Source organism: Crinia signifera, chromosome 2 (assembly GCF_055691185.1).
Source record: "Crinia signifera chromosome 2, ASM5569118v1, whole genome shotgun sequence".
Taxonomy (NCBI): domain Eukaryota; kingdom Metazoa; phylum Chordata; class Amphibia; order Anura; family Myobatrachidae; genus Crinia; species Crinia signifera.
In genome coordinates, this window is record NC_139218.1 from 252,053,911 (window position 1) to 252,081,795 (window position 27,885).

General features: G+C 43.6%; 1 protein-coding gene across 20 annotated transcripts in view; it reads left to right on the forward strand.

Annotated features, from left to right (window-relative positions):
* Window positions 1-246: 246 nt before the first annotated feature.
* Window positions 247-27,885, forward strand: part of ABI3BP (ABI family member 3 binding protein) — a 355,065-nt gene continuing 327,426 nt past the window's right edge. For all 20 annotated transcript variants that reach the window (XM_083174266.1, XM_083174276.1, XM_083174271.1 and 17 more), the window contains exon 1: window positions 247-439. In XM_083174266.1, the coding sequence (XP_083030392.1) occupies window positions 361-439 (79 nt within the window). In that variant the 5' untranslated portion in view covers window positions 247-360. The remainder of the gene's footprint in view (window positions 440-27,885) is intronic.

Here is a 27,885-nt window from a genome sequence, read left to right on the forward strand (position 1 = left end):
ATAGTAGCATAGATTACATTTAACAAATAAAATGTGAGTCTCAAATACCACAAACACATCCCAAAAACTCCAACATACAGTTAAAAAAATTATAAGACTAGCCACTACTTTTCCCTGTGCTGTGCAGCCTGTTTAATAGTAACCAGAGTATGATTACATAAGCCATCTGATATTATTACACTTATGCAAATGAAGTCGAACATGTTTAGAGACGGGGCATGACGTCATGTCCCCGCCCACCCAAAGTTAGCTCTGTCACAGCTACAGCCCCCTGTAAGTGGAAGAAGAGAAGTTTAAACTCCAGCTACCTTACTGTGTGTAACATACCAGCATCTGTCACTGTGCTGGGGAGTTGCAATCATGATATCAATGCTCTCTTTCCTGCTGCTCTGTGGAATTATTTCAGCACACCTTGGAAATGCACAGAAGTTGCCCAAAGGTAAGTAAATGCTAAAAGCAATTTGTTAACATGTATTGCAACATGTGCATGCTTTGATAGTGAAATGGGTCTTTGCAGTGAGAACAGAGTGCAGGTTATTATATTGTATGATCATAGGCATGGTAACTCCTGTACAAGATGAGCATGCAATAATAGACGTGTAGCTATGATCCTAATGCTCTATGCATTATTACTGTGTAGCAATGTGCTTGTGTTGCAGACTGATTTATTTGCTGCATATACCTTGCCTGCGTTTAGTGTAGCAAGAAAGCAGAGACACCCCTTCTGCCAGTGCCTGGGCGGATCATTTACTGTAAATCACTTTGGCATATGATATTACTGGTGTAGCTACAACTACATTGACTAAATATTCTGGATTTCTAAATTGTTATGTTAAATTGGTTAATTGGAAATTTGGCAGGCACATGTTTCCACTTGTAACACTATCTAGGAACGGTTCCCAAATAGTGCAATCGTGTGTAGGTGGCACTGTAAAGATTTCTCTTTATGTTATCTCACTATTAGGACACTGGCATCACAAAAGTTTATTTTGTATTGCATTCTAGGGTACTGAAAATAGGGGTACAGTATGTAAGCTACACTGTTATCCTTGTATTTGTTAGCTAGTTGCTAAACTTTTTTTCAAATACACTTAAGACCGCAGCCAACATTAAAAATATCAATTATCACCACAATTCATATATTTTAGAACAGTGATTCTCAACCTCGGTCCTCAGGACCCCCACACAGTGCATGTTTTGCAGGTCTCCTCGTAGAATCACAAGTGAAATAATTAGCTGCACCTGTGGATCTTTTAAAACGCATCAGTAAGTAATGAGTGCACCTGTGCACATGCTGGGTGACCTGGAAAACGTGCACTTTGTGGGGGTACTGAGGACCGAGCTTGGGAACCACTGCTCTAGAAAACAATGCCCACAGCCACAGTGCTGCAGCTAAGGGCATTGCTGTGCAATGGGAAATGTGTGACTTCAGTCTCCCTATTATTATTATTATTATTATTATTATTAGAGATCAGATGATGGTTGAATGGCCAGTATGAGTTAGTCCAGTTAGGTGTGAGGATTCCTTCTCCCAGGTGAAGTCAATGTTGCTGTTACAAGATGTTTTTTTTTTTAGTAATCAGTTGGAAAGTATTTTTGGAAAACTATTTGTTTTGGCATTTATTAAACCTGATGGATAATTGATGAGACTTTAGGTTTTTCTAATTTCCTGAAATCACTACAATCTGTAAAGCACAAAGATTTATTTATTTCTTGGTTGCAGTATTTGTTATTACACAAATCACCTGTACAATAGGTCTAGGGAGTGATTTAACTCATTGGTAATGTTTGTTTACACCAGTTTGCTGGTAATGTTTACATCAGTTTCTCAGGTATCCACAGATCATTTCCAAATCACCAAATGTGCACATGCCAATATTTAGATTTAAAAACCGGGCCTGTGCCCAAACCCTCCTCCACCTGTGGTAAGCCGTTCCCCTTTTGAGATACACATATTGGGACTGGCCAATGCTGCACATTTATGAGGTATGCAGTCATTGGGTTGCCATACTGTCTACAAACATACTTTCCTAACGGTGCCCTGAGGGGAAGAATGTCTGGGTGTTTGTTGCTATTAGAATAATGTAAGACCATTAGTAACATTTCTATGGCATGTGTGTTTGTTGAAGCTTTGAGGCTAAGCAGCTGATTCTGAGGTACAAACACAGAGAGGTTGTAGTTATGGCATGGTTGCCTACCTGACCCTCTCCTTCAGGGAGAAAATGCTCTGTTCCTGGACTTCCCTGGTAATGTATGATTGCCATTACCTGTGGGGAGCAGGTTAATTGATAAGAAAGGTGTTTCACCACAGGTGATGGCAATCATACATTACCAGGGAAGTCCAGGACAGAGCACTTTCTGCCTGAAGGAGAGGGTCAGGTAAGCAACCAGAATTATGGGCAGCCATGGAAGCCTGATTTATGACTGTAAGCTAATACAAGAATCTTATATGGTATTTGGGCATCTTCAAGTGGTAACTCATGCCACACATTCATTTATTGGCCAGCTACTGACACTGTCCAACAGGTACCATGCTAGGTGGAAGAGATGCATCAAAAACTAGCCTCCCTTCTCCATATACACAATAAAACATGCCCAAGACAATCCCATAAGCACTCGCACCAATCAGGGTGGTTAAAAGCGATTGCAGTTACCAGTCAGAAATTCCCTATTTCATGGAAGGACAAGTTACCTCTGACTCCGTAGAGGGCAGGCCTAGGCAGAAATCCATAATTTTGCACCTGCATTGTAACTCACTCTGCATCTGTGAACACAGATGCATATGATTTAGAGTCAGTCCTATAATTGTTGTCTTTACCTTGCTGCCAACAAAAACTTTTTCCTGTCACTGTAAGTTGTGTAATGGTGCCCACACACACTGCAATATACGCTAGATGCATTTTGAACTATATCGCATCTAGTTCAAAACGCATTAGATATGCTACAAGAGCATGTGATTTGAACTAGGTGCGATCATCTACTACAAAAAGTACTGACTGCAACTGTGTTGAACAGGTTAATTGATGAGAGAGGTGCTTTAACACAGGTGATGGCAATCATACATTAAGAGGAAAGTGCAGGAGCAGAGCCTTGTGTCCCTCCTGGAGAGGGTCATGTTGGGAGGTATGCAGTAGTAAGTAATGCCATATGGCTGTATAATGGCACATCCAGGTTTTCTGACCTGGGAGTCTTTCTGTGCATGCACGGCCATCTGTTGGATACGGTGCAGGGAATACCAAGAGGAATCCTATTGGAACCATCCTTGGGTAGGTCCATGGAATAAAGCCCATATACTTTTATCTGGCAACAACTCCAAAAAGTTTCTCTCCAGATCTTGATGTATATGGGCAGTGCGGTCAGCAGGGCCGCTACTAGTAATTTTGGGGCCCGGGACTGACCATCACTCCGGGCCCACCCCCGCTCCGCTCCCGCAACACCATAATGCTGGGTACACACTGGCTGATATATCATTCATTTGATTGACCAGTGTATACCAGCAATTTGTCTGTGCATGATGCCATTTAGATGTATTGCTTTGGCTACATGTCGATATATACACGACTAAAGATATAGATCAGTAGGCCGGTCAGGCAGTGTGTTCTGTATACACACTGCACAATCAGTCTGAACTGATGAGACAACTAAGAGGGCAAATTTACATGCATCTGTCCATAGCTACCAGCTTGTGCAGTGGGTGTTCAGATGATCGGCAGATCGCTCGTACACACCGCACCTATATATCTTGGGTCGACACATCACCAGCCCGGCAATAACCTGGGTCCAAGGTGCGATGTGAAAGGGTTATAAAGGGTGCATTAAGTAGCAACTGGCCTAGAGAGATGCAGAATTACAAGGGGCATAATGCTACCATATGACTTTTTTGCATGTTTTCTAGCATAAAGTAAAAACATGTTATCATTTAAATTATAAATAGAATGTATTTGTTATGCATCTGGCTTATGGAATGTGGTGATCCCTGGTGCTCTGGGCTAGAGCCCAAGGGCTAACAAACATGGTATTGGTTTGTATCACATTTAAATATGGGCCATTGCTCCATTTTATTACCCTGGTGAAAGTAGCACTCATTTGTCAGCAACCCCTCTAATGCAAGCTTTGACCTGTCTACTTTAAGTATCCTCTTCAGACAAGTGATTTGAAAAATATACTTGCTATGATTTTCAGATGGAATGTGACAAGCACATACACAGCTCTGTATACAAAGCAGATCATAGGTCTTAGGACCCGAATGAGCCCAACGATTTATTGGACAGTAATCTCTGGGTCATGGGAAAATACTGGGAAGTTTGTCTGCAGAATGCTCTGACATTTTGGTACTGTACAGTATGCCTGTCACACATGTGAATAGCAGATGCATCTGCGAGCACTAGGATCAATAATTATGTTGCTTGCTTTATTTCCAAAGCAGCTTTCTCACATGTTGTTCCATTTGGAACTCAATACACATGAGCAAATTCTATGTGATGGATCCCTTAGACCAGTGGTTCCCAAACTTTTTTGAATCATGGCACCCTAGAGCATCAAAATATTTTCAAGACACCCCTAGGCCAAATGCTTCTTATCGAGAAATTCAGAAAAAAAATATTAAATTGTGTTTATATTTCACAGTTATCTGGTGAGGGAGAGGATTTGTTTCTGTTTGTCCACATATATTCTGATTGGCTGCCACAAGCACTGGTTTTGCCTGGTACATTGACCATAAATAATATGAATTAATCTTGGTCCACCAACCCAAGGCACCCCAGGGTGCCTAGGCACACAGTTTGGGAACCACTGCCTTAGAAATGTACAGTACAACTCATTGAATACAAGTCTTTGCTGCTTGAAACCATTTTCACAACTTTAGGGCCTGTGATGAATCTACGGCCATTCTTGACTATCAGCGTCAGTTTTAATTTTCCTGGATTAAAAAAAAAAACCCTATATAGTTATCCCACACTTCAAAAGTGATAAACAACCAAATAATCAGCTCCTGCCTGACATTTTTCAAACAGTCTGTGAAATGGCAATTAGGAGCCTATTGGTCGGTTGTTTATAACTTTCCATTTTATTACCTTTTGAAGCTTAGTGCATCTGGCCCTTAGGGCGGGATATATTTATATACATTGATGGCTGGCCGCCGCAATGCCAGTGCATATGTACTAACATATGCAGCTGGCATCGCGGTGCGGTGATGGAGGCCCCCCGCGATACCTGTTATGTGGTGTGTGGGGTCTCCGTCACCTCCCTGCCACCTCCTGATCCCCTCATGCCGGGACAGCTCAGCGTGGCTGTCCCCGGCGCCTCCTCCTCCCCCCTGCAGCCGGAAGGATGTCTGGCTGCCTAGCTAGGGGGAGGAGGGGTTTACCTTCTGGGTCCAGGAGGACCTGCAGCAAGGTAAGCCGGGGAGAGGGGGGTTTGCGGAGGCAGCAAAAAGAAGCCCATAGCCTTCTGTAGGGTATCGCCCACCCAAAGGTGACGATACCCTGCCCTGTGGTAACACGGGGGCAGGGTTTTAGTACATATGAAAATGCAGTAAAATGGGGGTTTTACCGCATTTTTGGCTTAGTACATCCCGCCCTTGGTCTCTATATAATACCCTGTGCATCATCCACATAGATACTTATTTGTTAATAAACTGCACTGTCAGGGACAGGAATGTGCTTCAGCCCTTTGTCTTTGGCTTGTTGCACTTAAATGCTTGTACAGTCGGCAATTTGGCAGCTCCTGAGTTACATTAGTGTTAGAAGTGCAACAATAAGACATAAGTTCTTTCCAAGGATATAACGTACAGTATGATACTAGCTCATTCTGGAAGACCCAGCATTAGGTGTTTCCAAACTGCGCAGATGTTTTTTATTTCATTTTCTTGTTACTTGGAATTTCACTGTAACCATGCTAGCTGTCCAGTTCTGGCAATGGTGAGTGTCTTCAGTTTGTAGCGCTTGCTGTGCTCTGTAGTACAGAGTTCTTCTTGCTAATTTGTTAATTTTGATCAGCAGTGGAGAGTGCAACAAATCAACAATTAAACCACAGGTGGCAGCAACATCTTGTCAAAGGCTACATCTGCCTGCTGAGCAGTCTGGTTACATAGCAGTAATATGTATTAAAAGTAAAGCCTCACACTTTACAGAAATCAGAGCACCCAAAATGCATAACAATTGGAAGTTACTAATAAATTACTTTTTCATAGTATTTCAAATATGGTTGTGACCAGTATAATATATATGTATACATTTTCATCCCCATCTCTATATGGTTATAGAATATATAAGGAAAGAGAAAAAGTTTCTTGGTGTGGTGCATCATAAAGAATTAATTCATGCCAATAAAAATTAACGGTACTTGTGTATTATCACGGCACCCATCACATCGCAGACCATAAGGCATGCGATGGTATGCGATGCGATGTCCCGCGATGTTCCCCAATGTTAAAATTGTATGGCATTGTATATGGCATACAATGAGATGCGAAGCGATTATAAATTGTATAAGCACCCTAATGGGTGCTTACAATGTTAAATGCACCCCCACTCCACCCCCAGTATGACCGTGAACCCGAAGCGTATCGAGCCCGCGAGGGGCGCAGGTACGCGTCCTCCGACCTTTTCATACCCCCAATATCCACGTCGGTGTGGAGTTGATTTTTATATAGTGTGGTGAGCGCACTCGCATTACACAGGTATGCGCGTCCCCTCGCGGGGGTTCTAAAAACTGCGAAATATAAAATAAACACAAAAAATGACAAACAAAGTGAGAAATAGTGCGTGTTTAAAAACAGCACGTGTGGGGACCGATTGTGTGTCTGAAATGAGTCTCTTTAATGATCCATTTATACTGTGTTACGTCTTTAATAAACAGTATCAATTACAAATGTGGGACGAATTCCTCTTGTTACAGCTGTTACAACGGTTTGTAGCTGTATAGATAAGCTGCTAGCAATTTAATGCGGTGATTATATTTCCAGGATCTGTGTGTCTGTTGCCAGTTAGGTTGATAGTATCAATGTGTCGACACATTTGTGTCGATTATGTTGCTGTTTGAGTTTGTTAAGGATGGTATGTAGGCTGCCAATGAGTACCACTTAGAATCATGAAATGTACATGAACTAAAAATGGTATAGATGCCTGATTTGTTTATAATTAATTCATGCACAGGGCATATGATGTGAAGCCTTTGGCTTATATAGTATAATCAGGCAATGGTTTGTGGTTGCCTCAATGTTACCAGTTATAAAGGGCAAAACTGCCAGCGCATGAGGCGGTACAGACTGAATGATTATAATAAGTGCAATGCGTATATGGTATGAAGCCTTTAGCTTCTATAATGCTGCTGTGACCGTACAATCAGACAGGCATTTATGGTAGCCCCAATGTTACCAGTTTGCAGAGCAAACTGTCAGCACATCAAGCGGTACACACTGATTACTAGCGTGTCCGCTCACAATCTCACAGTAAGTCAGCGGTGGTGGCACACAACGGGTGTACCCGCTGCTGTATCAGGCAATAGGATCACAGTGCTATAATAAATTGATAGTGCTGCAGTATGATTACAGCCCTGAAAAGGGCTAAATGTAATAGACGCTAAATACACATATATTAAATAGAGCAGAGACAGTGCACACAATAGTACACCCACACGGCCGTGCTGCCGGCGCGCGTTTCGCTCCCCGCTTTTTCAAGGCAAAAAAAAAGGCCGGCCAGGTGGGCCGATTCCTTCTTGTAAGTGGAGGATCTGCCTCCTGATTGGCCCACAGAGAGAACCTCTGGATTTGTGTTGGGTCCAGCAGCTCTCTCTGTGCACCACTGAGGTCCAGGAAAGAGGGCGGCATCACACACCGCGGCATCACACACCGCTATTTCCTTCTCTTCTACAAGTGCCAGAGGCAGCGTACGCATGTCGCGGCATACGCACGCAACAAAGGTCACGCGCATGTACAAATGCAATGGCCAGTTCGGCGACCCAGTCCGTCGCTGCTGTAGGGGATGTTAAATTGGTAAGTTGGTCCTGTAATGTTGCACAATATGAACTGGAGACCAGTGCAATGTGTTATAATCTGATCTGCCCATTGTAATGTGGAAGGTAATCTAAAGGGCCCCTTACACTTGTGAGATTTTGTGAGATGTGATCCAATTCAGGTGGATTGAGTCAATTTATCTGACAAAATCTGATGTGCCTGTCTGACAATCTTATGTGCCTGATGTGTAGGACCCAATGCACAATCCCATTCCATTGGGTATAACCAAGAGATTGTAAGAGATTGATCCTCCTGCACATAGGATAAATCTCGAGTCAATCAGGTCTAATTTGTTGATCACTAAATTGAACAAGTGTAAGGGGGCCTTAAAGGTGCCCATACACGTTACAATTATTGTATACAATATCGCATCTCATCCGATCTCGGTTTTGCGATGAGATCAGATGAGATGAGATCTAGTACAAAAAGTATGTGCTGCACATACTTTTTGTACTAGATCTCATCTCATCTGATCTCATCGCAAAACCGAGATCGGATGAGATGCGATATTGTATACAATATTGTATACAATAATTGTAACGTGTATGGGCACCTTTAATGCTGCATAATAAGAACTTGGGCACTTTAACCCTTCAAGAGCCAAGTGAATTTGTCAAAATAAGTGTGAAAATTGGCAAGCAAACTTTTTTTATTATCATAGTGACATGTAATTTTTACCTTTTTTATATAGGAAGTCTAATCTTTTTTTAAAATAACACTTTTTATTTGAATTTATAAGACGAATGTGAGAGACGCTGGCATTTTTAGCAGATATTTTGCTCATCTCTCACGTATTGGTACTCAAAGGGTTAATGTGGCACAATATAAAAGGGAGGCACTCGTAGTGCAACATAAGTTTTGAGGCACTATAACATGGCATTATTTAAAAGTATGTGCCGGGGGGCGATGTAATGTGGCATAATATGACATGGTGACACAATGCTCCGTTCACATTTTCACAGTGTTGCATTATGTGGATTGACAGCCCTATCAAGTGACCTCATTCAACCTGGGAAATTCTAGTGGTTCAGATAATGAACTAGTGCACTAGTCGGACATACGACGTTACACTAAAAGTGAAGACCAATCTGCATGTTGAGCTTTGCCGCCTATATCAGCTCGGTTCGCCTTGATATGACCTGAAACGGACATTTCCAAGCTGATTCTCATAACTGTTGGTATAAAACTCAGTAGCGCACGCAGGGGGGGTTTCTGAGTACCCAGAAACCCCCCTAGGAGTCTAAGGGCCCTCAGCTGAAAGCTGAGGGTCCCCTCTTTCCATGGGTATAAGAATTTTAAAAATCGGCCCTTGGGAACCGGAGATATCTGACTTCAAAGCAGTGGTCCCCATCTAAGCCTGTTAATTGCTCTTCCCAGTCAGATATTTCAGGTTCTGTCTGACGTAGAGTTTTTCTGAGGGTATATTCCAAAAGCTGGGACTCTCCCCCATTGGTGGACACTAGAAGCTTGTCTCTACTGTTCCCAGAACCAGAGATATCAGCCTTCCAGCAGCTGGTTACTGCTCCAGCTCCACACACCTGGTATGTAGTTTTATATACTCGTTGGCAGATTGCTCTGCCTCCTGAACTCTGATCCCCTAGTCCACAATACCATTTGGTACAGTAGGTGGGATTCTCTAGTTTTCAATTCCATTAAAATCTAAGAAATCTATTTCTGGGAACTGGAGATATCTGCAGTCAAGCAAGCTGTCCTCCCACCAGAAAATTATGAATAATAAGCCCACTCCACTATACACCCTTCCTCTGCGTATTAAACATCCTCTACCACCCTGGTTATGTATCAGGGCCCCTTCATTCAGCCCAATGCCCCCTTCTCCCACCCCATCTCCCACCATCTGTGCAGTAAAGGGGTAATTAGTGGAAATTACTGATCCATCCTACATGCTGAGTGGTTGATATAATACCCCCTACCACCCCCGGGACATCAAAGCTTCCCCCACCCCTACCGCTGGAGGATCAGTAGGGGCCCCAATACATTGCTATGCCCAGGGTTCTACACTGCTGTTGACGCCCCTGTATGTATGTATGTATGTATGTATGTATGTATGTATGTATGTATATGTATGTATGTATATATATTTTTTTTATTTATTTATTATTATTTATATACATTTGGTCTATCTATAATACTTTAACTGACCCGGCATATACTGGGTCACCTAAGTGTCCATCTCCGTGCTTTGCTCCGCCCCTCTGGAAACCCCCTTCTGAAAATCCTGCGTTTGCCACTGAAACTGGGGTATAAAATGAATATGTTGTTGACAGGTGTCTCTCAAGAAACATTGGGACAGGGGCCCCTTCAATATTTTGCTATTTAGCCCACAAAGTTCTGGTTAATCCCTTGGCAGGGACATCTAATCACACCATCATTTCAATCTCTGCTACAGTGTTTTATTAAACTACAGAATTAGAAGATAAGCATTTCACATTGTACAGTATTGTACACTACAGCCTGCAGACCTGTAAGCAATTCCCACTGTCCTATTGCTGCTAAAAAGCTTTACCTGTAAGCTCACAGGTAATCAGATGAGAGACCATTAGTAAGTCGACTGGTTCAAAAGGTCCACTTGACAGTGGCTGACATACAAATAGTCGACACATGGTTATTGTTTGTTTTTTGTTTGTTTTCTTTTTTAAGCTCTCCCAAAAATTGACTTGATTTACTATCCACATTTGGGAATAGCAACCTGTGGAGAACAAGGCGGTAGCAGAGCGAGCCACCTTGCCTGAAGCATGGCAAGGAAATCTAGCCCGCATAGTACACTTTTTTTACTCATGGTGGGCGCAATTTATCAAACATACAAAATTTTACCCCAAAAAATGAATAATCTTGACCATGATTTGTCTATCTTGCATGTGCTAAGCCTTTTATACCTGCCTACCTTCTGCATGTCAGCCATTTGGTAACAACATATTAGGTCAGATACATGAAGCTTCAAAAGTGGTAATGTGGAGAGTGGAAAACTACCAGTCAAACAACTCAAAGGGGTTTATTCTAGTTCATTCTTTCTGACAAAATCCTTCTTAGATGGACAAAACCATGTGCACTGCAGGGGGGCAGATGTAACATGTGCAGAGAGAATCAGATTTGGGTGAGTTATTTTGTTTCTGTGCAGGGAAAATACTGACTGCATGATTTTACACTTCAATATAGATCTAACTTTGAAGAAAAACCCCACCCAAATCTAATTCTCTCTGCACAAGTTACATCTGCCCCACCCGCAGTGCACATGGTTTTGTCCATCTAAGAAGGATTTTGTCAGAAAGAATGGACTAGAATAACCCCCATAGAGGGGTAGATGTATGAAGCAGTGACAAGGGAGGAGAAGTGGTAAAGTGGCTGGTACTTTATCTCCGGCCAGTCAGCTCCTGACCTTAAAGTTATAGGCTGGGTTTAAAAAGGGACAGTTAGGAGCTGATTGGCCGGTGATAAAGTGCCAGCCACTTTATCACTTCTCCTTACTGCTTCATACATCTACCCCACAGTAACTGTGATTTTTCAGACCCATCCTGTAACATGGAAGCTAGGAGCTGGTAGTTACCACTTTTGTGCAGCATGGTGCATCTGGCCCATTTACTTTCAACCTAAATATTGTAGATCTTATATACCACACCCAAGCTCATATATATATATATATATATATATATATATATATATATATATATATATATATATATATATATATATATATATATATATATATATATATGATTCTAAGCATGTCAAAACTTACAATAGCCAAAGGGCAATTGGTTTTGGTTATAAATTGTTGCGTTGTCCTATTGGTGTCGAACAATTGGCTTCAGCGGAATGTGAAATGGAGTTTAGGCCAAACTGTTTCTCCTTATGTAGGTCTGGAGGATTATTTAGGGTAACAGTGGTAACCGGGTGTAGTACGGGGTAAGCAGCTATGTCCCCATAGACATCTGTTGCAGTAATGCATATAGTTGTACCTGCAGTAAGACTTTCCCAGATGAGCATGCTCTGCACACTGTACAGTAAGTACATCACGGTCACACATCTAACATTGCACTGGTTTGGCCATTCGCAGTTGAGGTTGTACTGGCAATCTTTTAAATGGTGGTTGTGTGGCTTCACAGTAAGCAGCAGGAGATACTCAATTACTAATCTGTCTTAAAAATGTCTGCCAATCTTAGAAGCAGAACAACATATTTTGTTTTTCAATTTATTACTCTTGTAACACTACAAGCCTTTGTACTATTAAATGCTTATTGCAGCTATCGGGTCTCGATTATTTACGAAAGTATACAATGTGTTTTAAGTAACATTATATTCACCAATTAGCGAGTATTTTAAAATTACAATCAAGGGAGTTAACAAATGTGATGCACTACAAATCCGTTTTCCTCTCTGAGTCATAATCCTATGAGAAGGCGTTTCCAAAGTAAACAGTGAAATTCATTTGGAAATGATTTCTTTGGACAGGCCAACTATATTAATATTTTATTTAGCATCTCGGCAACAATTTCAGTAAACAGTGTAGGATTAGATGCAGGCATAAAGTATGGGGGACATAGCAACTAATTTGGCAATAAAATAAGATAAATATTGGGCATTAGTGCTGCAGATATATTGCCATAGCTGTTTATGCAGAGACTAATTCTAAATTGACAGTAATTCCACAGACTTGTGCACAGGAATAAAAATATGGCTATTTGTCCATATCCACAGTTGGCTTCATTAACCAAACTGTACTGCCCATATTCTTATGTTTGGTTTCATAGCCATCATCATTATCAGTGTGCAGCCCTATACTTGGAGAAAATAAATGAACTGTGTCTAGTCCTAATCAGGGGTGAAATTTAATAGGCTGAGAGATTAAGAAAGTGAGAAATTTGGTAAGAAATCTCCAGGTTTTTTTAAAAGCATTAATTATTTACATTTCAAAATCAAACTGGTTTTGTTTTTTTAAATGTTTTCTGCTTTAAACCCCTACCACTTTATCACCACAGTCAGATCCTAACTGTTAAGTTACAGGCTGGGGTACTTGTTTCCTAGCACGGCGCTCGTCGGGTCCCATCGCATACCTTAACTTAAGGTATACGATGGGACCCGACTGACACGATTTCGGGCTTTTTTTGTGGTTTCCCAACAAATGTAAAATCGGGTCCATCGCATGCCATTATAAACGACCCGATTTTACATTGTAAGCATTGTATGTAATGTTAAATTCCTATGTAAAATCGGGTCCATTGTATGCCATTATAATGGCATACAATGCGACCAATGCGATGGACCCGATTTTACATAGGAACCAATGTTAAATGCCCCCCCCATACCCAATTTTTGATTGTATACCCACCCTGATGGGTAATTTCTATGTCCAATGTCCCCCATTGTTAACGCCACCCCACGATGAACGCAGCGAGCCCCGCGAGGGGATGCGATATACGTCTAAAGTAATGCGCTGCGCTCGCCACACTTCGGGCTCGCTGCGCTCGCCACACTATATAAAATCAACTCCACGCCGACATGGATAGTGGGGGTATGAAAAGGTCGGAGGACGCGTATCGCCGCCGCTTGCCACACTTCGGGTTCACGTTGATCGTAGCTTGGCGTTAACAATGGGGGGCATACAATGAAAAATAGGGTCTGGGGGGCATTTAACATTGGGGCCAATGTAAAATTGGGTCTCAGGGACCATTTAACATTGGTTCCAAAGTAAAAAATTGGGTCAATCGCATCGCATGGTTGCATGCGATGCGATTGACCCGATTTTTGCAACCCGATTGCATACAATTAAAATTGGTGGCGCCGTGCTAGGAAACAAGTACCCAGGCTGGATTTGAAAAGTGACAGAAGATGATTGGCAAGTGATAAAGTACCAGCCACTTTATCACTTCTCCCATTATAACTGCTTCATACATCTGCCCTTTAGTTGTATAAAGACACATTTGTACTATTCCATGCACAATGGTAGGAGAGACTGTAGCATAATCGCACATCCTATTAATTGTATGTAACATTGGGATAAATACTGTATGTTTTTTTTTCTTGTTACATTTTTCTTACATAGAGCAATATCCAAAAAGCTGCAGTAAATTACAGCAGGTAATGGATGCGCACAGGGGTATCGAATTTGTCCTGATAACCCAACATAATCCCCAATAAGCAGCCTGTGGATCTGCGATAACAGATGGATCCGTAAAGTTATCCCGCTGCCTATATTTAAAAACTGCCTCTAATTGGCTAGCCCGATAGTCAAACTGTCTGTACTGTATATAGCACTATGAGCCCATTATTTTCTGGGTGAAAAGATATTGGGGATAATTGGCTACCCCATATAATATATGGTGGGAAGCTGCAGCTTTAGCATATAGACTGGCTCCTCATCCACTCTCTATATATTTGTTATGAACAGGCAGCTTCATATTCTAAAACTAAATAGCCATGTAACTTCATATAAAAGTGCAAATTACTACACATGCTAAGAAAAAATATAGCAAATGTATCATTACTGTAAATGCTTCACACATAATGTAGTGCTATGATCTTTTTGTTAGTGCTGGGATGACAAGTCTGATGTATCTGTGCTAATTATAGAAAGCGCAGAGCCCTGTATCCTTTCCAAAATGTCACTAAGGCGTAAATGCTGCCCTCCTCTTTGTTTATAAATGCATGCTTAAACTTGCCAACTTCACATATCTCTAACCACAAGTAAAGAAAATGTTCTTTTCTATTAACACAATGATTACTGGAGCATGCCATGTCATGTAATGATTTAAGAGTAATATAAGGACAGGTACTACACACCATACCAAACATGACTGGTTGTGTATTGGAGGATTTCTAATTGGTTGCTGCCTTCTTTACAGTACGATGGAAATATATTATGTAGAATACATGGAGGTGACACCTAAAATGATCTTTGTATCTAATTAGCCGTGCGGGGAAGACCTTTATAGTTTCACATCAGGAGCTATTCAATAAAACAGTCTTTTCCCCTCATGGTAACACAAGGTGAACACATGGCACGCTAACCCATACATTCCATATAGACCTAGGGCCTGATTCAGATCTGATCTCATGGTAGCAATTCTGCACAGTGAGTGATTTATTGATACACTGCACATGTGTACGGTTCACAATACGCCTGCACGACGGTAGTCCTACGATGATCTTGTGCAACTAGTTCTGTGTTCGCTGGCCTTTCGGAAAGGTGATTGTCCGGGTGGAAACCGACCATTTTTAGGGAGTGCCTAAAAAAATTAGCTTTAAGGGAAACCGCAGGTGTACCAAGCCGGCTTAGGGGAGGGTTTGTGACATCCTATTCAGCCCAGATGTGCCTGTTTACCATTGCAGCTCAGAGTAAGGGGGATATTCAATCGCCATCGAGCATCTTCCGTGGGGGAGATGCTCGACGGGCCCTATTCAATGCTGTCTTCCCCGACAGCATTGAATAGGGTTTCCTGGCAGAACGAGCCCGACATCTCTTGCTGTCGGGCTCGTTCTGCCGAGAACAGCCGGGAAGTGACGAGCTGCATCTCGTCACTTCCCGGCCGCAACTCGCAGCCACGCCCCCTTCTCGTCCCGCTGCAGGCGGGACATTGAATCCCGCCTGCATGTTCTCGGTCGAGCTGACCGAGAACGGGACTGGGTCACGGCAGGCGAGCAAGCTCGTCTGCCGTGACCCGAAGATTGAATACCCCCTAAGTCTCAGGCTACATGGGGCCTGTAATGACATGTGCCCTATGTAAAAATCATTCAATGGTGAGCCTAAGGATTTTGGACATATTCACACTGGTGGCAACGGATATGCACCCGTACAAAGGTGCCGGTTCCGTGGGTGCTCCTGGACCTGAGCACCCACCAGGCCGGTCAGCATGTTACACTGCAGACAAGAGTACAGCGCAGGGCCGGAGTGAGCATGGCGGGTGGAAGGGAGCGCATGCGGACGTCAAACCGCGCAGAAGTACAGTCTGTACAGTGCAGAGCGCGGCGGGACGTTGGGAGGGAGCTGACCTCACACTGCGGGCAGAAGTACAGGGCAGAGTGCGGCAGGATATATATTACTAATATGCATTCACTATATCAGCAGTGTCTCCCGGACGTGCTGGTGTAGGATTGGGGTTTTGGTCTGTGATGTACAGTATAGTCATGTGAGTATTAATACTAAATCATTTTGATGGCATCAATCAATGCATTTCATGGTGTGTATCGTTACATTGTGCCATAATGTGTAATAAGGGGAACTCTGCTGCCGTAATTTGAATATTGGAGACAACTGTGCTGCGTAGTATAAATTGGTATTGGTATTATTTTGTGGCCACTCCCCTTCCCCATGAAGCCACTCCTCTCTATAATTGGCTTGAGCACCCAGCAGCAAAAACATAAATCGGCACCTATGCACCCGTACACATCCATCGCACAGCGAGCACATTAATTCACAAGCTCCAATACAGACTCCAATGGGGCAAGGATTGATGTGAATGTCCAAATATTCTCTGTAAAGCACTTGATAAATCTAACTTGAAATAAAGAGACAAAATATCAATCTCAATAATTGAAAAAAGAGACAACTTAAAAAGCACATGGTTGAAAATAACATTTCATACATCTTTAAACCCGTCTTTTAATAATTTACACACTTTCTTTTATTGACAGTATTTTAGGGGTGCCTGACGACGCTCCAACAGTCAGTATCCCGACTGGGGGATAGCAAGACACAGAGGCTATTCTCCCTTGTGAGGGTCCACGACCCCCATAGAGGGAGAATAAAACCTGTGGCGAGCGAAACGAGCCACCGGGCCCACAATGTGGCAAGCCCACAAGGGGCTTCTTTGCGCTCGCCCCCCTGTCGGAGCACTGGCAGTCAGGATCCCATCATCGGGATACTGACTGTCGGGATCCCCACTGTTGGAGGCGCATACCACACCCGTATTTTAGTACTATGATTCTGCATACAATGAAAAGCTTTAAAAATATATATTTTAAAATATTTTTTTGCACACGATAGAGACCTCCGCTCCCCCCCCCCCCCCCCCCCCCCATGAAATGCAAAATCTGTATTGTTATGCACATCGACCTGGGTTGGTTTTATGTCAGAAAAGTCAACCCAAGTTGACGGTCCCAGTCTATACCCCTTCAACTGACCAGGGTTGTTTCCACAATTTGCAACCCTGTTCAGTGTCCTGACGTTTTTATGTGTTTGTGTGTGTGTGTGTGTGTGTGTGTGTGTGTGTATAAAATAAATTTTATTGGCGGAGGACAGTAGCGCTTGGATATGACATCATCTCCTAAAAGCAGCCATTGTAATTCAGAAGGCTCTGGTCGCTGGTATACTTGAGGTCGGTGAGAAAAGTGATATCCCAGGAATAACCTGGATCATCACCATGGCCCTGTGAACGGTGGTAAGCACAGATAACCCTGGCTTGATCCCGACCTCATTGTCCAAGGTCCGAGACGGATTAAAGGGGTTATTAATACATTTGCGCCTATTGCACTGCAGCATAGTTTATTCCAGAACTAAATGTTGCTTCATTTCTCTTCATCTAGCCACACATGTTTATATTTTTTGTAAACCAGCTCATCTTCTCAGACATTTTTATATCCTTCTTTAGTAGATTCCCAAAAACTTGTCCAGAAAAAGAACATATCGGGTGTTACTGTGACCAGGATTCATCTGATGCTTACCGGCTGCTGTAATTTATAATTTACTATTGTTTCACATTTATACTGGCTGTGGTTCAAATGGATTCCCTGTTATTGGAAGCAAAAGTAGACAGCACACCAATGTAAGAACACAATCCCAGCAAGCTCACTGAGTTATGAATAACCCATGCTGCAATGGTGCAAATGCATTCATTTATTTATTTATGCAGGGAAAATACGGATTGCTTTTGCATCTGATTCAAAATTATCTACAGTATGTTCTTATTTGAATTTCTGCAACACTATCTCTTATATATTTATCCAGATCTGTCACTCATACCATGTGTGTATGACGTTCCTGCCCAGTGTTATACACAACCCCGTCCCCCTAGGGAAAAGACCAGTGTTCTACATACCACCACCCCCTTGACATCATCAGCCCCCCCCCCCACCCAGCCAGGGCTACAGTACACGCCCACCATCCACCACGGTGTAGGTGAGCGGCAATTGTGTGTTACAGGCAATAGATGAAGCTCGTGAGAGCCCATAGGTGATGTGCAGTCAGTGACACTGGTGAAAGCTAGTTTGTGGCAACCCATTGACTTACTAACACTAAATACAGGTACAGGGATTGATGTACAGTATCAAGAAGTACTAAAGTGGTCCTGTGGAGAAGTTTCCAATAGTATACACAGCGGCGGACTTTACCTATGGGCTGCAGTATTGCATCCCCCCCCAGGTAAAATTCGCCACCCAGTTCCGTGTCAGTGAAGCCAGAAGCAGTCCGTATGACTGCACTGGCTACCCTATGACTGGCAGGAACTTCCTATTGAAGGTGTTCCCAACCCCTGGGACTGGACTGCCGGCCTGGACTGCAATAAGTAGAGCACTCCACTCCCTGTCTTAATGTGGGCTTCTGGGGGAAACAGTCCGTGAAGTCCCTAGAAGCAGGGGGTTTGCGTATGCACTGGTCCTGCCGCTGTGTGCCACATTGCACAGGCATCGGAACTTGGGACTCTCATCTTCGGTATGGGTAGCGCTAGAGCTCTTTATCCATAAAAAAACCCAGTAGGAGCCTCCACTGAATCTACCTATAATTTTATAGCGTTTGCTTAACAGGTGCTTCCACAAAACTGACTGCTTGCTATTGAAAACTTCTCCACTGTTTTCACTGCTTGTTACTTCACCTCCTAGTACTTTGGATAATGTGGATTTGGGACAGGATGTACTAAGGGAAAAATGCGGTAAAACCCCCATTTTCGGGGGTTTTACCGCATTTTCAAATGTACAAATACCCGGCCGCTGCGTCTTCACAGGGCAGGGTATCGCCACCTTTGGGTGGTGATACCCTATAGAAGTCTATGGTCTTCTATCGCCACCCGCCACAGTTGCCTACCTCCATCAAACTCCTCCTCCCCCTAGCAGTATGTCACAGCTGGATGTCCTTCCGGCTGCAGGGGGGAGGAGGAGGTGCTGGGGACAGCCACACTGAGCCAGGGATGTGAGGGAGACACCCCCCCGCCGCACACCACATCACAGGTATCACGGGGGGCCTCCGTCACCGCACTGCGACGATAGGTGCATCTGTTAATACATATACACTAGCATCGCGGCAATGTATTTTAATACATCCCGCCCTTACAATGAAAAAAGGTTTAACTAAGATCGGTAGACTGAAAAGTCTTTGCTGTACATCCCGCCACACGTAGCAATGATACTAATACTGAAGCATACGTCAGTGGTTCCTAAACTGTGTGTTGTGGCAAGCTGGGGTGCTTTGGGTCCCTTCCAGGTGTGCCTCAGGCAGGGCCGGCGCCACCACTAGGCAGCCTTAGGCATTTGCCTAGGGCGCCGGGCGCTGGAGGGCGGCAGTTTGGAGCTGGTCCCCCCGCGCCGCATCACCTAGGAAGCCGCCCACTCCCCCCTTCCTGGGGAGCATCGCGTCACATCCCAGCGACCCGCATCACCGACCAAGCACCCCCCCCCCCCCCCCGGAACATCACAGTGACGGACACCCCCGTCCCCTCCCTGGGGAGAGTCGCGGCGGCTAGTCCCCCCCTGGAACGTCACGGCGCCGGACAACCCCCTCCCCTCCCTGGGGAGAATCGCGCCAGCTAGCGCCGCTGCGCACGGCAAGCGACACCCCCCCCCCCGAACGTCACGGCACCGCATCACTGGACCCGGCAGGTGGCCCCCCTGGAGCGGGAAAGTGGTTGATCGCCGGGGCGCCAGCCCCCCTCCCTGCCTGGGGCGCTCCGGTGCCTAGCACCGGCCCTGGACTCAGGTTGGTGGTCCAGGACCAACTCAAATTAATAATGGTCAATGTAACAGGCAAAACCAATGCTTGTGACTGCCAGTCCTAAAATATGTGGACAAACTAAAGCAAATCTTGTCCCTCACCACATAATTAAACCTAAATATGACATAAAAACACAATTAATTTATTCCCCAGGACAACTTTTGGCTTAGGGGTGCCATGGATAAAATTGTCATACTATAGGGTACCGTGATTCAAAAAGTTTGGGAACCACTGGCATACAGTACGTACTAATCTAAATGATTCATATTGCAAAAGGCAGCTGTTCCGAAAAGAGCTAGCTTTTGTAATGCTCACACTTAGGTTTCAGCCCATGGGGTCGCTGGGAGAGAACTTATTGGGTCCCTCTAGAGCACAATGTGGAAATAAGCCCATAGGCAAAAGCTAACTTTACCTTCCACAACAGCAATGCCGAACTTGAGGCCCAATTCAAACCTGAGGCAGATGCACTAAATGATAAAATGGAAAGTGATAAACAACCAACCAACCAATCAGCTCCTGCCTGACTTTTTTCAAACACAGTCTGTGACATGGCAGGTAGGAGCTGATTGGCTGGCTGTTTATCACTCTCTTCATTTTATCACTTTTGAAGCTTAGTGCATCTGGGCCATGGGTTGCAAATCTTCAGAGGCCAACAATCAGGAAACCGCAGCATGCAATTTCCTGTCCATGTGCATGGCATGTCTGGGAATTAATTTGCAGCCATGCACATGAGGGGAAAACCATTCAGAATCGCTCACCATTGAATAGATTTCCCCCTCTGTTCACAGTGATGAGTAAGCCAGGACATACTCGGTGCTGTGATGGCCACGGGGAGAAGGAGGCTGCTGCAGGCATCGGTGGCCCTACCTCCCAATGGCCTGTCAATGCCTGCACCTTTTTATCAGGTGTATATAATCAAATGAGGTCATTAGATTCCCAAATCTCCAGTCAGAGATAAATATTTTACAAGTTTCAAGCTAGTGGATTCTTAATGTAAGAACACTAAAAAAAAAATTTTGTATATATCGCTTGTCCTATCTAATTTGTCCTGCTCGATGCCACCGGATTTGTTGTATACTAATATTACATCAATATTGACAGGTTGTCTATTATTAATAATAATTTTTCTATGTTAAGACTCTCTATATATATTTCTTGTTTTGTACAGTAGCCCTATGGGTTCACTTCTACAACATTCCGACGGCATCGAGTACAGCAGGTCCCCGGCGTTATTCTGAATACCGAAAGTCACTACCCAAAGCCAATTACACATTCTGGTCCAAGGACGCATGCGCCGCCAGCCCCACGCATTACTGTTTCCCCGGACTTAGGGCCTTATTTTGGTTCACTCTTTCTGACAAAATCCTTCTTAGATGGACAAAACCATGTGCACTGCAGGGGGGCAGATGTAAAATGTGCAGATAGAATTAGATTTGGGTGAGTTATTTTGTTTCTGTGAAGGGAAAATACTGGCTGCTTTATCTTTACACTGCAATATAGATCTCACTTTGAAGTAAAACCCCACCCAAATCTAATTATATCTGCACAAGTTACATCTGCCCCACCTGCAGTGCACATGGTTTTGCCCATCTAAGAAGGATTTTGTCAGAAAGAGTGAACTAAAATAAGGCCCTTAGTGTAAAGTCCCGGTTGCGTGTCACCCATATGCGGGTCAGTGGCTGATATCTCCCACTTCCTACTTCCGGCCGATGGCTAACAATATGGTGCGTTCCAGACACCGGATATCCGGTATCGCGGTAAACACATCGCGGCTCCATTTGCTTTGTCTGGATGCATACTTCCGGCAACACGCTTCCGGAAGTGCCGTGTCACCCGCGAATTGGCGGGAAATTGGCTCTACATGTGACTTCCGGTATCAGGGTATATAAGTCCGGGCCTGGGCAGTCACAGATATGGTTGGTGTACCTGAACCATGCTGATCTGCCTGATGTGTGCTGCTGCATAATCTGAATCACTGTGCCTTTGTAAGTACATGGCTTAGACCTCTTTTTTGTTACGATTTATGAAAGTTTATGTTACATTGTAATTTTTGAAAGTACATTTTGCATTTCACTTGTAGTGATTGGCCTTATGTAATTTTCAGGCTCCTTGATAAAGGTCCAGATGTGGGACCGAAACGTCGGGGCTTTTGCAATTATGGCATATGAATAATGGATATCTCCATGTGAAAATAAAGCTATTATTGGATTTTATCAGAGCAAGTTCTCTTTGATATTGTGGAGAGTGTACATTCCCCGTTGGGAGAATCTTCTATTTTTGGAGGAACGGATATCGATCTGTACCCCCTATGCGCACCCCACCGATACTACAGTTACCCCAAGTGAGAGTGCGATCAAAACTACTGGACTAATATATATATATATATATATATATATATATATATTGTAAGACAGTGGCAGGGAAAGTCATAGACGGCAGGTACTTTTCCCCTAGAATCCTGTCTTATGGCATATAGACTGCAGGCTATTTCAATCTGTGTGGTAAGCTCCGGCTTACAAAGGGTGTTCTGTCCTGGGCTGGTAATCAGGAGAACACCTGATTCTTTAAAAAGGAGTCAGCCCTCTCCTTAGGGCTCTCTCTCTCTCCCTGGGTGTTGGAGGCAGTAAGCTGCTGCTAGAGAGAGACAAGGCTGTAAGTACTGCATTACTTGGTCTATATCTGCTGTGTGTGTCCAGTGTCACATAGTGTGGCCCTGGTATAGAGAGGGACGTTTATTCTGTTTAGTTAGAGCTCAGACGAGCAGGTTTTTGTTTTCTGTTTTGCCTGAAGTGTAAAGGCTGTTGTTAGTTTCTTGCTCTGAGTGCTGCAATAAAACTCAGGCAAGCCCTGTTTTGGACCCAAGCCGTGATGTCACTGTCTAAGTCTGTGCCAAATCCTCACCTGTGCCTACCCGTTTGATGCTAAAACCCCACATATGGTGGAGAATGCGAGCAAGCATCTCACTTAAAGAGACATACATCGAACTATAGGACTTTTGCTACAGCAAGCTGGAAGTTGTTGCTAAAGGCAACCAGCCACAAGTGAATGTCTGGAGTGTGCTGATACTTGTATGTCCTGGCTGAAGGCTGCTGTAACACTGCAACAGGAGACTGTTAAAATGGAGGACCTTTTAAAACACTTGGTGCAGGCAAACGCATGTCAGCAAAAGGTGCATGAGGAGGCCATGCGTGCCCAGGCTGAAACCAATGTTTTGCTGCTTGAATCCAACAGACTAGCCTTAAAGGAACAGCAGCAAATTAATCTGCAATTACAAGAGCAAATACAGAATGTGGCTAAGAGTGTGGCGCAGAGTGTGCAAACACCCCAACCCTTGCTTCCAACCACACGGGCTGCAGTACAGAAATCTCTGCAAAAGATGACTCTCACGGATGATGTAGAGGCCTTTCTTGCGGTGTTTGAACGTGTAGCAGAGCGTGAACAGTTACCCGTGGATCAATGGGCAGGTGTGGTAGCACCTTTTCTAACTGGAGAACCACAAAAGGCGTATTTTGATCTGAGTGAGCAGGATGCTAACGACTACGCGAAACTCAAGGGAGAGATCCTTGCTCGCTTAGGCGTAAACATGAGTGTGCGTGCCCGGAAGGTGCATAACTGGACTTTTTCTGAACAGTTACCTGCGCGGTCCCAAATGTATGACCTGGTCCACCTGGTAAGGAAATGGCTACAGCCAGAGGAGTCTACACCAGCGCAGATTGTGGAGAGAGTCGTGCTGGACAAGTATCGTTGTTCCTTACCTCCAAAGGTTCAGCGCTGGGTCGGTCAGGGCGACCCTAATGATGCCGAGGGGCTTGTCAACTTGGTTGAGAGGTACAGAGCTACTGAAAATCTACTCCAAGAAGTGCCTCCTGGACATTCCACCCTCAAGAACAGCAAAGCGGCCGGATCATCTGGTAAGACTGTTCCGTTTACTAGAGGGGTGAATAATGTTGTAAAGGGAGGTGGCCTAGATGGGGAACAAACAGTGGAGAGGCGTTCCCAAGGGACAGTGGGGTCCAAACCTGGGTCGCAAAAAGACTGGGGCCGCATACAGTGTTGGCGTTGTCATGGACCTGGGCATATTGCTGCCAATTGCCCCCTTACTTCTGAGCCAATGGAGTGCGATACAGCCTGGCGAAGCTCTTTATATGCACGTTCTGTTTTCTCTGCTGAGACTGTGTCAGAAACTGGACAGCAAATATGTCATGTAAAGGTGGATGGTTATCCCGGGAGGGCTCTACTGGACTCTGGGAGTTTAGTTACTCTCATCCATGCCAGCTTGGTAGACCCTGGGACACTCACAGGACGTTACATAGGGGTCTTCTGCATACATGGGGACACCAAGGAGTATCCCACAGCTTTAGTCCAGCTAAAGAGTACTTGTGGAACTGTGTCCCATGAAGTGGGCGTGGTAGAGACCCTGATGCATAGTGTGATCCTGGGAAGAGACTTCCCATTGTTCTGGGACTTGTGGAAACAGAGTGTACACTGCACTAGAAATGCTGTTAATAATGAGAATGTGTGCCCTGTGATTAGTCCTGAGCCTTTTGATCAGGATACTGAGGTTCAAACGGTAGGGGTGACCACTATTGAATCTGACCGTTTTCCCCTAGCTGTTCTTGCAGGTGAAGCTGAGGAGCAGGAAGAAGCAGGTGACATGCCTGAGCTAGAGATGTCACGTGATAATTTTGGGACTGCTCAACTTAGAGATCCCACCTTATTAAGAGCTAGGGAAAATCCTAAAGTCATAAATGGTGAGCCCCAATACCCCAATGCTGACAAAGAGTTCCTAAAGATGGCCATTAACCAGGATCTACTGTATCGGGTAGATAAAAAAAGTGGGAAGTGTAAATTATAAAGTGTATCAACCAGGTAAACGGAAGCCAGAACAGTTGTACCATGTGAACTTAATTAAACCCTGGAAAGACAGAGAGACTTTGACAGCTGTAAGTGCCCCCTCTAGTGATAGCCCAGAGGTGCGGGTGTCAGAGACCCTGTCCAAATCCCAGAAGCAGGAAACTAAAGAGTTAGTACAAAGGAATTATGATGTGTTCTCAGAACTTCCAGGGCGCACCACAGCCATAAAACATGACATTGTCACCGAACCTGGAGTTCGGGTACGCTTAAAACCCTATAGAGTACCAGAAGCGCGTAGACAGGCCATATCTGGGGAGGTCCAAAAACGTTACCTGGGGTATGTTATCGGGAGAGGTATAATAAAGCCACAAATAAATAAAGTGGAGGCTATCCAAGACTGGCCTCGTCCTTCGACAAAAAAACAAGTCAGGGCTTTTTTGGGAATTCTGGGGTATTACCGTAGGTTCATTCCCCAGTTTGCAACCATAGCAGCGCCCCTAACCGATCTTACCAAAGGAGGTAGGGCAGTTATGGTCAGCTGGAACCCAGAGGCTGAAAGGGCATTCCAAGAATTAAAAGTGGCCCTTTGTAATCAACCAGTCCTGATCACTCCAGATTTTAAAAAAGAGTTTGTCGTACAGACTGATGCTTCTGATGTGGGACTAGGTGCTGTCCTCTCCCAAGAAGTTGGTGGAGAGGAACACCCGGTAACATATTTGAGCAGGAAGCTCACACCTACGGAGAGAAACTACAGTATAGTCGAGCGGGAGTGCTTAGCAATCAAGTGGGCCCTTGAATCCCTAAAGTACTATCTCTTAGGACGCTCCTTTAGATTAATCACTGACCACTCCCCACTTACATGGATGTACCAAGCCAAAGAGAGAAATGCAAGGGTCATGAGATGGTTTCTCAATTTGCAAAATTTCAAATTTACAGTGGAACACAGAGCAGGAAGGCTTCAGGGTAATGCCGATGCCCTATCCCGAACATACTGCCAGTTGGCAGACAGTGTCCGACCCCACAGGTTCGAACAGAGGGGGAGGGTATGTAAGACAGTGGCAGGGAAAGTCATAGACGGCAGGTACTTTTCCCCTAGAATCCTGTCTTATGGCATATAGACTGCAGGCTATTTCAATCTGTGTGGTAAGCTCCGGCTTACAAAGGGTGTTCTGTCCTGGGCTGGTAATCAGGAGAACACCTGATTCTTTAAAAAGGAGTCAGCCCTCTCCTTAGGGCTCTCTCTCTCTCCCTGGGTGTTGGAGGCAGTAAGCTGCTGCTAGAGAGAGACAAGGCTGTAAGTACTGCATTACTTGGTCTATATCTGCTGTGTGTGTCCAGTGTCACATAGTGTGGCCCTGGTATAGAGAGGGACGTTTATTCTGTTTAGTTAGAGCTCAGACGAGCAGGTTTTTGTTTTCTGTTTTGCCTGAAGTGTAAAGGCTGTTGTTAGTTTCTTGCTCTGAGTGCTGCAATAAAACTCAGGCAAGCCCTGTTTTGGACCCAAGCCGTGATGTCACTGTCTAAGTCTGTGCCAAATCCTCACCTGTGCCTACCCGTTTGATGCTAAAACCCCACATAATATATATATATATATATATATATAGACTTTCTGCGGGGCTGGGCACTCCTCCTATAGATAAGTTGCTGCGTTGTGTGCCTTCAACAGGTAGAATATATATATGTGTGTGTATCTAATGTAGTCAGATGTGCTAATGACAAATCCAAATCAAATGTTCTTTTAACAGTTTTTGCTTAAAAACGACATACTTTAGATGTCCATACATTGCATGGTTATGTGTGTGCATGCAATGCAAATAATACTGACTAAAATCTTCTTTTGTGCCAGTCAGTGCTTTAACCCTTTGAGTGCCAACATCTCTGTTGGGGGTATGCAAAATATCCACTAAAAATGCCAGTGCCGCTCACATTTGTCAAATAAAAAATGTTGTGAAAAAAAAAAGATTATATTTCCTATATAAGGTAAACATTACAGGTCATTATGATGAATTAAGAGGTTTGCTTGGCAATTTTCACACCTATTTGGACAAATTCACTTGCCACTCAAAGGGTTAAACAAGAACCACCCCCCAAGATAGCAGTAGCAGGAGATGTATTGTGACTTCTATGTAGGTAATGAGAAGTACAGAAACAGAATGGAAATAACTAAGACTGGGAATGGTCACTGTGCTCTTTTGCTTTTTTAATTCCCAACATCTATTGTACTCCTATGTATGGACCCAAAAGGTAGAAAAAAAAATTTCTTCTAGGATAATACAGCTAAAAGGCCTTATTTTCTATTACTCCTGATACTGTATATTTTGGTTCTTATTCCCTAGAATGAAGAGGAATGTAAAATATATGAGAATGTACTTTTTTTTTTTTTCGTAATTTAATATTTTATGTCATGGACTTCCACCTACTTGCCCAGGCCTCTTCTTATGAAAAAGCTGTCAACACTGTTAGAAAGCAATGATATCACATTTATTTGTAGCCCAAATGAGTCAATTAATTGCGTAATCCATAGGGCAAAGAGCCACACATATAGTATTGAAGTTGTGCCAATGTGTGTGTTCTAAATAAGTGTGTGCCAATTTCCCAACTTTAAAATGTTTTGAATTATAGAAAGCAGGAGAAAACATGTAAGTAGCAGATGACAAAGGTTTGTTGAGGACAAAGGAATTTGCCTGTTTGTTAAAATAAAAAAAGTCAATTATTTACTAATACAATAAGTTGCTACCTAAAAATAGATGGTGGAATCTTAAGCAGCTTGCACATTTGTGGACATGCAGTGAGCTGAATAAATTATATGCCATGATGGAAGACCGTAATAAACAGTGGCGACTCTTACCTCTGCAGAGAAGAGGGGCTGCTCTGATTCTGGGTCTGGCATATATATATATATATATATATATATATATATATATATATATATATATATATATATATATATATATATATATATATATATATATATATATATATATATATATATATATATATATATATATATATATATATTACTATTTTTCTGTAAAAATAGGTTCAGGAACTCCAGGTCTGGGGGTGGATCAATTAAATATAAAAA